At 36.1% G+C, this 12,393-nt stretch overlaps 2 protein-coding genes across 23 annotated transcripts in view; both read right to left on the reverse strand.

The window, feature by feature from the left end:
* The window catches only part of LOC309865547 (uncharacterized protein), a 203,623-nt gene extending 199,063 nt beyond the window's left edge, over positions 1-4,560 (reverse strand). For 4 of the 5 annotated variants that reach the window (XR_014312154.1, XR_014312155.1, XM_082731992.1 and 1 more), the window contains exon 1: positions 4,480-4,560. The gene's annotated coding sequence lies outside the window, so the exon portion shown is untranslated. The remainder of the gene's footprint in view (positions 1-4,479) is intronic. The other variant, XM_082731990.1, reaches the window with a different exon arrangement.
* A 1,605-nt stretch (positions 4,561-6,165) lies between these two features.
* Positions 6,166-12,393, reverse strand: part of CEP57L1 (centrosomal protein 57 like 1) — a 73,933-nt gene continuing 67,705 nt past the window's right edge. For 8 of the 18 annotated variants that reach the window (XM_082732038.1, XM_082732028.1, XM_082732041.1 and 5 more), the window contains 4 exons: positions 11,199-11,276; positions 10,839-11,083; positions 9,459-9,603; positions 6,166-7,292 (listed from right to left, as the gene is read on the reverse strand). In XM_082732038.1, coding sequence (XP_082588164.1) covers positions 7,074-7,292; positions 9,459-9,603; positions 10,839-11,083; positions 11,199-11,276 — 687 coding nt within the window. In that variant the 3' untranslated portion in view covers positions 6,166-7,073. The remainder of the gene's footprint in view (positions 7,293-9,458; positions 9,604-10,838; positions 11,084-11,198; positions 11,277-12,393) is intronic. The other 10 variants (XM_082732031.1, XM_082732033.1, XM_082732030.1 and 7 more) reach the window with 3 other exon arrangements.

Genomic DNA, 12,393 nt, shown 5'->3' on the forward strand with positions numbered 1-12,393 from the left:
CTAAGAAATACAAGTCAATGTCCATTTAACTTTAAAGAACACTAACCAAAAAATCCCTTCCAATGTTTTTCTGAAGTTATCCTAAAATTTACTTCATCTGGCTATGTAAAATTAGGTCAAAAGTCTATTATTTTAGCTCTGACTAGAGGGCCTGTTCACCTGACCATCCTCCTTTCCTAAAGACTAAGATCTCTTTGTTTAAGCAACTTCAGTAATTTGTAGTGAATAAACTTTTGCCAAGTGGGTAGAGTCCCATTGTAATGAACAGAGTTCCAATGTTTCCCTCCCCACGGCACTTCTTCCTCTGTTCTGACCATAATTAAGAGCTGATATGGCTGCCAAGAAATACATTGAGGATATCAAAAGTCACAGAAATGTAACCCCTTAGTAGTACTTTATTTAATGAAGCTATTTTTCAGGTAAGATATTTATTATCTATTCCATCTGCTCACTCATGTAAAATTATTCTATCAGGTCTAATGCTCAGTAAAATGACATGATTTTTAAAAAGTGCCACATTGGTAAGATATCAGATTTTTAATTTTTTCTTTGTGTTGAATGTTGATGCTCAGGTTTGTCAAGGATAAATCTTTGCTCATTTCAGATTCAGGACATGCACAGTTTCTTTTTCTCACAAATCTCCTATCTTTATTAATTTTAAAACTGTCTTAAAACAGAACAAATTTGTTTCCTAACCATAGACCCATACTTGGTTAGATTCCACACAGAGGCAGTGACTAGACAGCAACAATGGATGAGGAATAATGAGGTCATTCGTTAAGGGATTCATGTTGAATACATTTATTTGTGCCCACATTAGAGAAGTGAAATTTCTCTAATACAGGTTGCTCAGTGTTTTTTTTTTTTTTTTTTTTAAAGATTTTATTTATTTATTTGACAGAGAGAAATCACAAGTAGTCGGAGAGGCAGGCAGAGAGAGAGATAGAGGGAAGCAGGCTCCCCGCTGAGCAGAGAGCCCGATGCGGGACTCGATCCCAGGACCCTGAGATCATGACCTGAGCCGAAGGCAGCGGCTTAACCCACTGAGCCACCCAGGCGCCCCTGCTCAGTGTTTGAAAAGAGTATTCTATAGACCAGGAAATGTAATGGTATTAAATGGGACTTCTATCTGTAAAATATATAAAACAGATTTGTAGCATTACCAGGATAAGCAATGGGTTGTCACAAGCCATATAGGGGATTGGGGAGTATTCCTATTTTATTTTATTTTAAAGGGACATTACAGAGGTGACTGAATTGATTTTTTTTTTTTTTAAGATTTTATTTATTTGTCAGATTGAGTGAGCACAGGCAGACAGAGTGGCAGGCGAAGGCAGAGGGAGAAGTAGGCTCCCTGCTGAGCAAGGATGCTGGGATCATGACCTGAGTCGAAGGCATCCCAGGAGTATTCCTATTTTAAACTGGTTCTCTCTCTTTCCCCCACGTCTTTCAAATTCATTCTGTCTGAATATTTATTATGAGCCAACTTTTTCTTCCTTAAATAACATTTAGGACTACGTTTTAAATTATAATCCAGTATTCACAGAGTTTCACAAAAACACTGACTACCTTCTCTGTGTATTTTCAGTGCTATGCTAATATTTGAAAATTGTTGATAGAGACCCATTAAATGGATTTCACAATCCATTAATAGGATATGACCTGCAGTTTGAGAAACACTGACTTAGTCCAACCAATGAGGACGCTGAAGAGTAAGGAAATCGAGTGGCTTAAGTTCATAAGAAAAGTGAGTGGTGATCATTTGCATAATTCTGTACAGGCCAATAATTGGTCTCTAGAATACAACTTTTCTGTAAAATATTATTTTTCTGTTTTAGTCTAAGTCATTATTGCTTTTTTTTTTTTACCCTCTTCATTCTCTACTGCCTTCCCATTTTACTTAGGTGTTTCATACCCATTTTTTCTACTCATAATTTGATACATGGTTATGTGGACAACACTTGTTTGAAATTCATGCTAAGCGAACTGGTATCGTCAATCAATAAGAATTAAGAATCCATAAGAATTAAGAATCCCAGACCAATACTGCCACCAGGTGAAAAAGCAAATGAAAGCTATATATATCAAGAAAGAGAATGAAGAAATACAATTAGGTTCAACTTTACCTATCAACAGATGATGAACAAAAATTTAGTAGCCAAATATTTAAGCATCTTCTCTGGAATGGTCATTATACCTCTATGTGACCTACTGTTTTCTTCCTTCTGTTATATTTGTTTCCTCTTATCAGGCTATGGGCAACTTGAAGAGAGAATCCATGCATAATTTGGCTTTGAATCTCCCATCTAGCACAGTATCTTGGAGATCAACAAAGACTTGATTAGAGATCAGGAAATACTTGCTGACTGAACAAGTCTGTCATACCAATATACAAATAAAGAACTACCTTGGCTCTCTAACCTCTTCCTCTTGGCATCATAAAATCAAAGAAAGCACCATCCTGACTGCCTTTTTTCTTTACCCCCAAACAAACAAACAACAAAATACTGGCATATTTTAACCAGGAATTATGTAAAATTTGGTCACATATCCTTGAAAGATCCAACAGTAGCACAATTGAACTGGTGCCTAAAGCAGCTGTACATGACCCAATATGCTTACTCAGATGAGATCACCAAAGGCGGTTAACACAATTTCATGACATGTCATTATTAAATATTTACTGAGAAGGCTACTACTTACAGGCAAGTATTATGTGGGTGCGGGGCTACAGTAACAAGCAAGAAAGGATCTTGCCTTTAGGGAACTTTCAGTCTATGGGAAAGACAAGTGGTAACAAGAAAGTGTTCGAGGTGCAAAGATAGGAGAAATACCTAGAAGTGCCAGTGAAGCCAGATCTGGGAGATGGGAGAGGAGTATGAAGGGGAGACTTAGAGAGGACTTCCGTGAGGAAGCAGTGCATTGAGACCTGGAGAACGGGGGAAGGATAGATAAGCAGTATCTACAGCGGAGAAACCTAGGCAGAGAGTAAGAAGGACAACTTTACCCTTATTTAAAAGATAATCAGAACTTTTAATCTTTTTTTTTTTTTTGACAGATAATTCTTAATTCCTAACATCCCTTCTCTAACCACACTGTGTCCAGTCTCCTAACACTGTAGAGCGCTGAACAGGTCATTAATATGGTAGACCGCTGAACTTGGATTGTCACAGAACTGCCTCAGAGTATAAAGTAACAAGAGATCAATTTGCTTCTCTGTTATGTTCTGCTGAAATTGTTAATGCACACAGGTACCCACTGGACCATTTGTATATAATAAAAAATAAATTGGGGTGTGTGTGCTAATTGTAATTCTAATAATTGCCTATGGCACCTAGTAGGATCTAGTACCAAATGAGAATTCAGTGACTCTGTATGAACAAGCAGAACATTCCCAAAAATCCCACCAGGGAAACAAAAAATCCACTTTATTCTTTAAATGACTAATTCACAAATACAATAAAAACAAACTCTGCCCTAGACAATATTATAAAACTTTAAACTTTACAATTTTGCTATGATTAATTCTCCTTCTTTAACAAAACATAAAAAAGGAATTAAAGGAGAAAAGTTACATGAACATAAGTTTATAGATTATGAAGAAAAAGGCTGAAGCTTTGGCAAGGTCTGTTTAATCACCAAGAAACAAATCTAGTTTTACATTGATGGCAGTCAATTTTACTTTTATTTATCCTCATTTCATTTTAATCAAAAGGTGCCATGGCACCCATATGGAGTTTTTTTTTGTTTGTTTGTTTTGTTTTCCCCTCACAGATGCTATTATTCCATAGAGAGGTTTGTCTTGTTATACATTCTGGGAGTCAGCTTGAACTTATCTAAACTTCACATACAATTAAATGTTCTCAGTACATACAGCTTTAGTTACAGCTGAATAGAGTTCCAGGAAACCCCATTAGGAGTTTCACTATTTACTCTACACCAACAATAGCAGCTGGCACATTTTTGGCCATAGTGAGCACTCCTTTCATTGTGCGTAACAAACCAGACTTTTCCCCTTAGTTTGAGTCTCACCACACTGCAAGTCAAATTTTAATGTAATTTTTTGATGTCTTATCACAGATTAAGACTACTCCTTTAGAGTTCAAATTGAAGTTTTAGAGGAAAATGACTCTAAAAAGCTCAAAAACTTTTCAGTACACTATCACCACTTGCTAAAGCTCACTATTTTAAGATCTCCTTTAATCTTGCTCTGCTGAAAACCGAACATTTCCCTCCAACCCTCCTATGCTCAGCTACACAACCTAATAAAAATGGACTAGGTTACCAACGACCCACACAGGTACAGTTAATCCAAGATTGCAACTGCTGTTTCTACGATTAGAGTACTCACAATACCTGCGAGGTTAAACACTCAAACTTCTTAGTTTCAGTTTCATCAAATCTGAGACCGGTCCTGCCTAGAAAGTTCCAACTTCATTTTTTTTTTTCCATTTCTGATTAAATAAAAAACAAACAAACCTGTTTTTCACTGAAGTGAGCAAAATCAATGATATCCTACCGAGTTTCTGCTAGGCAGAGCACAGCTGCGGGGTTGCTACAGTAACTCAGGAACACTGACCACAGATTGCCCCTGTCCAGGAAGGAAATCACTTGCTCCACCCCCTGAGGAGTCAAGGGCTCTGGCAAGCAGCCGTCTGCAAGCCGGACATGTTTTTAGTTCAGTAGCTGTGATGGAGCAACAAGAGACAATTTTTTAGTGTCTCTCCATAATAGCTGTTACCCAACAACCCAGTCTCCAAACCAAGTGGCTGTGTGGGATTGTGTATTTCTTCTGCACCATGGTAAGACCATATTCTTCCACCTCACTAGAAACCTGAGCTAGGGAATAAGCCAAAATAACTTCCTCCCAGACACACAGGCAAAAAAACCAAAAAAGCAAAAAAAAAGAAACGAAACAACAATCCAAAAAACCAAATCCAAGTAATTAGAATATTTCCACTTTTACGAAGAATACATTTCGCTTCCTGCTTTCAGGCTTTAAGCCATGCAAACTCAGGTTCTCTGACCACTTTTGGTCGGGGAGGGCAGTCAGATTTAATATTTATTGAATTTTTACTCAGCACCAACCCTTCTGCGGGGGGCTTTGACGTGTTATTTCATTTACTCCTCGCAACAGTCCTGTGAGGTAGGTTAACAATATAATCCCTACTTAACAAATAAGAAATGGAGCCTCCAAATTTACTTGATTGTCCAAGCTATTAAAAGCCTAGAGTCAAAATTTGAACCTGAGTCTCCTAATTCTGAAGTCTTGTGGTTTTTCTCCTACACAACACCGATTTTCCAAGAAAACTCTTCAGTGCTTAACTGAAATATTCAAGCATTCCTAAAATGACTTTGTTTTTGTTTTAGCAATACATTTTTTGCAAGTAATGACTTCACTACTGATAAGCTAAGTAGAGCCAACCACCTTCCTAACTGCATAGAGAACAAAGGCACAGAAGGGTATCGGGCTGCATTATGGTCTAGTGAGGTTTCCGCTAAGTTGAAACGATAGCACTCACATTCTTGAGGAGGAAAGGCAAAGATGAAAAGTAGATAAAGTGATGAAAATGAATTTAGATGAAGCAACATCTCTGGGGCTGAAGAAGCTGTAGAGGGAGAGGGAATAAGAGTGGGTGAAGGACACATGCAATACTTCAGCCAGAGAGAATCTTTCATCAAGGATAATTCCACGTATTCATCCATTTTCAGTTATTTCCCCACTTCGGGTCTGGAAGGTCCTCTTACATAACACCTCTTCTCTCAATGAGAATGAATCAGAGTTTTCCTCTTCCCTCACCAGAAATTCCATAATTACCCCCTTCCTCCTATATTCTGTTAGGGATTTTCCTGGGAGGATTATCTTTAACATAATTACTTTTCCTAGCTCCTCCAGATCTTGTCCTGAAAATTCTTTCATACCTATAGCTTGATTATTCCCCCAGCTGTAGATAAAATGTACCTCCAACTCTGTCCTTTTGGAGTCACCATCTCTTAAACTGCTACCCGAGCTTCTGAGTTCCTCCCTTCTATTACGCCTTTTCTGTCAGTCTTCTATTTCTACTTCAGTTGAGGACTTCAATTCTCTAGTTGCCCCAAAGGATTTCAGTGAAAAACCAAAAAAGTTCTAAAGAGCATACTAGTTTCCATAAGTTTCTAAACAGATAGGTCAACAAGTGTAAATTTATTATAAAGCATTCATATACAAAGAAATCACTTAGGACATCACTGATTTTAAAATATTTTAAAAATGTATCATATTCCTCTGAGTTTTTTTTATTGGATAGGTAATAAAATGTCCAATTTACTTTTCCTATACTTTGTTATAAAAGTGGGTACTGGAATTCATATTCTTAATTTATACTGATGATTATATATAATGCAAAGACTAAAATGCATCAAAAGTTTTAGATATAAAGGAATAAAGTGAGTCACTGGTTTTAAAAAGCAGCCCTGGATTTGTAAAAGAGAACAGGAACTATAGAAAGAGGCTTCTGTACTTGAGTTACTGTAATCTAAAAATAAAGTAACCACGAGTTTGTATTTGTAATTGTCACATTAAAAACTTGGGCTAAAGGCCTCTTTACAGAGCTCTTATATTTCCAAAAAAAAAAAGTATTTCACAGCTCTAAAGTAAGATAGGGAGGAAGCATCACGAAAAGTAAAAGACTTTCATTATTGTGTTCATTTTACATTGGTTCTTAAGGTTACAGGCCTACTAAATGAAAAAGTGGAATGGTACTTGTATCTCAAAATTTAACTCAATTTTAAATATCACTAATCCAGTATAAATTGTTCAACTTAGTTTAAGAAATCTGCAAAGTGAACAATGTGTCTAAAACATGGACAGATTAGGTATTTCAGTCAGTAAGAGAAAAAAAGCACAGTCATTTATTATTTGTGACTCTTAGAAGGTCATTAGGCATTAATTTAAAAAATACTACAACTTGACACTTCATAGGGACTAGAAACATAATTCAAAATTTCATAAAGGTATATTAAATTAAAACCACTCTAGACAATTCAAGATGTCACTGACAGAGTTCATTTAAGGTGACAGTTTTACTATTGTGTTACTGTTCCCACATGATATCATCTCTTCTCAATTGCATTTGAAGATTATGGACTTGTACTGGATGAAAGTTGCTGTTCTTCTGAAGAGAGTTAGTTAGCAAACATTTTCTGGGACTGTTTTTTATGGGCTTTGATCCTTTAAGGTTGTTCTCTTCTCGCTGAATCCCTGAAGCTTCACTCATCTTTGAGTTTTGAACTTTTTGCTGCAGTTTACGGACCTGGAAAGAAAAAAAAAATCTAACATTTTAGTAAAAAAAGATATTAAAAATATACCCTAAAATAGGTGGATTGATGTTATAAAGATTACATGAAATTTAAAAATTTCATTAGATCTTTATTTATTGAATACCTGTTATATGCCTAACACTGGGCTCATTAGGTAAAAATACCATGAATAAAACAATCTTTGCTCTCAAAAAGTTTATTGCTCTTATCAGTGAAATAAAAGCATATACACAACAACTAGAAAATAATTTAGGCTGGGATAACTCTGAGTAGGACAAAAAGTTTTTATTTGAGAAGACTAAAGTAGGATTTGATCAATGTGGGCTGAGAAAATCAAGAACTCAGAAAAGCGGAAAGGAAGATTTGTAAGGGATATGAAATGAGTAAAAACTGGAGAATAGAGACAAGAGAAAAAGGATCTTTCAGGTGGTATTAAGCAAAGCAAAGATCTGGTACTAGGAATGAGAATTGAATTTACAGAGTCAAATGTGTTATATATAAATTCCTGAATTTAAAGTGCTACTGAATGCCAGTGCAAAAAAAAAAAAAAAAAAAAGTTTCATTCAGGAGTATTTGGTAACAGTTGGGTAGACAGAATTAAACAAAATAAAACCTATCAACTTGCCAAAACTCATTTCTGCCAAGCCTAGTCCATTACTTAGTCTGTTTCACTCATGCATAGGCCTAATTTTCTAGAGCTGATCCACACATTGGCTAAGAACCTGGTATTTGCCCAAGGCCATTTTAATTGCAGAGATTAAATTTATCATGATAAAATGCTTGAAAATTTATACTGCTACGGCTGTAATAGAACATAAATAATATTTTTCAAAATATAATTGATGTGCATTAAAAATATGGCTATTTTTCTACTCTCTTCAAATTTCTCCTATGCAATTCTAAGAAAGTGTTTAAGTTAATCTTCACCCTAACACAATCACACAAAAAAATTTACTTTAGTAGAGCCTTATAAGCCAGTAAAGTGGAAATATTTGCTTCAAAAGTCTCATTTCCTCTTTTTCTCTTTATTGGTCATAGGAGAAAAAAGGCAGTAAAATTCTGAATCCTTTATTACTTTTCTATAAAAGTGAGGAGGGCTTTCTTGTCAGCCTAATATACCACCAACTTCTATGAATGTTGATTATTCTATAGGCAGATAAGCTACATGATGTGGTTTGAAGGTTCCTGGAAAGACTCCCTCTGCCTTCTGCTCCAACAGCTTAACAGTGCTAGAATTCCAATCTATGGAATCATTGTCTTGGGATAAAATAGAATATTCCATGATTATAATATTCCATATTCTATGATTACAATATTCCATGATTCTTCTGTTAAAATATTAAAACTGTTATATATCTTAGTTATTAAGAATTCACGTGCAAGGAGAGAGAACCCCTTAACATCACACTGTAGCTGGCTAAGCACAGGTCCCCAGGGAATGGAACACAGCATAATTTGATCGGAGAAAGCAGAAATAGTGGTTTTAGCATTAGAGTACTGCTTGAGGAGCCAGGTTTATCTATGGTACGGAAGTAGAGACCTGTCAACATAAAGGGCTTCATTAAGGCATTAGGGATAGGAGAGATAAAGGGAAAGACTGGTTAAAAGGGTAACCTGGGGGGCTGCAAAGCAAACAGTCTACCTCACAATTTTCCCAAGGCCATTTTTGAATACATAACTAAACTTTCTTGTTCTTCTTAACTTTACATTATCTTGAAGAGTTAAGTGGGAGGCAATGTTATTCCAATGGAATAGATGGCTCTGTAAGAGGCCTTTGGGATTCCTGCCATCTTTTTACTCAGCTACACATATAGACCTTAAATTTGAAGGATCATACGGAAATAGAACACTGACTCCAGATGTATCCTTTTTTTAAATAATTTTTTATTTTTTAAATTTCTTTTCAGTGTACCAGAATTCATTGTTTATGTACCACACCCAGGGCTCCATGCAGTATGTGCCCTCCTTAATACCCAGCACTAGGCTCACCCAACTTCCTACCCCCTGCCCCTTCAAAACCCTCAGATTGTTTTTCAGAGTCCACAGTCTCTCATGGTTCCTCTCCCCATCTAATTTTCCCCAACTCCCTTCTCCTCTCCATCTCCCCATGTCTTTCATGATGTATCTCTTTATTAAAATCTTTTACTAAAGCCTCTTACATTGGCTTGATGCTTCAACAGTTTGGAAATCTGTTCTTCTTTAATTTCCATTTTCTTGACTAAATGCTCTAGTTCACATTCAATGTCTTCACAGACCGAATGACTTTCAGTGTCCTTCATTTGATTCAGTAGTTCTTCATGCTCCCTATGAAAGAAAAGCAAATATCAAGCACTGTTATGACTTATACTATATGTCTTTGATATAATTAAACAGTATTCTGTTCAATCATAAATTTTTGTCCATTAAATATTAATTTTCAAAGACAGTCTTTTTACATAGAGTTATCTAATAATCTATGATAAATATAAAAGGCTCTTATGATTTGAGATTAGATAAATTTAGAAATATCTTAGACTTAGGGTCTTAAAGGACCTTAAAATAAAGTCTGAATTCTTGATGTTCATAGCTAAATGTAATAAAATATTCTGATGTCCTTAGCAAAAGCATTAAAGGACTCTCTTTAGTTCCAACTATGGAATTCTTAATATAGGGTGTTTGGGAAGAACTGCAGCTATAAAAATATTTGCCCAAGAAATCTCTAGATTTGGTGATAGCCCACTTAAATGAATGCTGTCAAAGAGAACCAGCTGTATCTTCTACAGACATCTTAGTTCAACGAGTTAGCTACCCAAATCTCGTATTTCCTGGAATTCTTGCTGAATATATATTTAAAGTAGGGGCCTAAAATATGTATCCCACTCAGAATCTTATTTACTATGGATGCTTCAAAACTTATAATGCAGACCAGCCAGAGTTTAAAACAAAGAATTGCTTTCCTACTTGTCTAATGAAATCTCACTTAATTGAAAAGATTATAAAAAACAAAAGGAGAATCTTTCTTATAAAAGCACTTGTGGGTTATAATTGAAGGTCACCAGACTGTATCTGTTAGAATGACAGTAGTATTTTTCTAACAGGTCAGATCTTGGCAACACAGAAACTCCTTAGATTGGAAAAGTCGTAATTATACACAGGTGGAAACTTAAATACTATCAGTAAATACTGTGAAAAATCAGTGACAACTACTCTGCAGATCCAAATAAATCCAAATCTAAAGCAAGGCCTTTAAGAATTCATAAGTGGGGGCGCCTGGGTGGCTCAGTGGGTTAAGCCGCTGCCTTCGGCTCAGGTCATGATCTCAGGGTCCTGGGATCGAGTCCCGCATCGGGCTCACTGCTCAGCAGGGAGCCTGCTTCCTTCTCTCTCTCTCTCTGCCTGCCTCTCCATCTACTTGTGATTTCTCTCTGTCAAATAAATAAATAAAATCTTTAAAAAAAAAAAAAAAAAAAAAGAATTCATAAGTGGAATTATTCTTAAGACTGAGAAGAAAAAAATAGCTATATATCTTGCTAGTTCTGATAAAGAATAGAAATACTTACATACTCATTTGGTCCAGCTCATCCTGCATTGCCATCAAAAGTTCAGACAAACTGTCACCAATAGAAATGGAAATTTTTGAATCAGAAGGTTCAGCTTTACCCTGGGAAGTTGTTCTAAGAGGCTTGTAGAGACATGGAGGCTCAGTAACTTCAGGAAGTTTCTGACAGGTATGTGGCCCATAATGTTGCATCAATTGCAGGAGGCTTTGCATACTTGAATTCACGGAACAGCTCGCACTGGCAGACTTTAGGGGAAAAGAAATAGCTAAGAACAGCTTCAAATGACTCATGGCATTTAAATGGCACTCACAACAAAGCAGGAGTGGGTCTGAACAAGTACCTTCATTTTTCCCTTCTCACCTTCTCAGCCACAATAGGCAGTGATCCAAACTTTGAGTAAGTTTGCTGAGGTGGTCCTCCCTTTAAACATTTAGTTTTCTAAATATTGACAAAAAAGTAAACAAAAATTGTTTTAAAAGACATTTATGGTATAATGAAGTCTCAAAGTTCAACAGGAAACAATCTGATTAGAATATAAGCAAAAAATATGGATAGGCATTTCACTGAAGAGGTCACAGAGAGGCCAATAAACACACAAAAAGATCTGCGACATCATTAGCCATTAGGAAAATGCAGGTTGCAATGAAACATGGCTATATACCTATCAGAATGGCCAAAATAAAGAACAGTGCCAATACCAAATGCTGGCAAAGAAGTGGAGAAGCCAGATCGCTCACGCATGGTTTGTTGGAATACAAAATAATATAAACTTTCAAAAATAATTTGACAGTTTCTTGTAAAACTAAATGTGTGCTTATATGGTAAGTATATATGATGATTCTGCAATTATTCTCTTGGACATTTAACCCAGAAAATGAAAATCAATGTTCACACCAAAACCTACACACAAATGATCATAGCAGCTTTATTTGTGATAGTCAAAAACTGAAATGAATCCAAATCTGCTTCAACCAGATCCAGCAAATACCAACACATGCCTTTTATTTCAGTGTAGTATTTCGTGTTGTGGATGTACTACAGCTTACTCACTGACAGCAATGCAGGATGAGCTAGACCAAATGAGTACATAAGTATCTTCATTCTTTATTAGAAGAAGTAGCAAGATATATAGGTATCTTTTTTCTTCTCAGTGTTAAGAACAATGTCACTTATGAATTCTTCAAGACCTTGCTTAGATTTGGATTTATTTGGATCTGCAGAGTAGTTGTCACTGATTTTTCACTGTATTTATTGATAGTATTTAAGTTTCCACCTGTGTATAATGACTACTTTTCTGATCTAAGGGGTTTCTGTGTTGCCAAGATCTGACCTGTTAGATAAATATTACTGTTATTCTAACAGATACGGTCTGGGGACCTTAAGTTATAAAAAGCTGCTTCTAGGATCTATTGTGTTGTTATCATCTTTTGTGCCGTTTGGTGCAGAATACATTTCTATAAGAGTTTAGTACTAGGGGCAGCTTGAGGGAGGCCTTGGTCCCTCTGTGCCTGTGTCTGGCAGAGTTGGTGTGAGATGAAGAGACGATCCTTCCCCG

The sequence above is a fragment of the Mustela nivalis genome (assembly GCF_964662115.1).
Source record: "Mustela nivalis genome assembly, chromosome: 5".
Lineage (NCBI taxonomy): Eukaryota > Metazoa > Chordata > Mammalia > Carnivora > Mustelidae > Mustela > Mustela nivalis.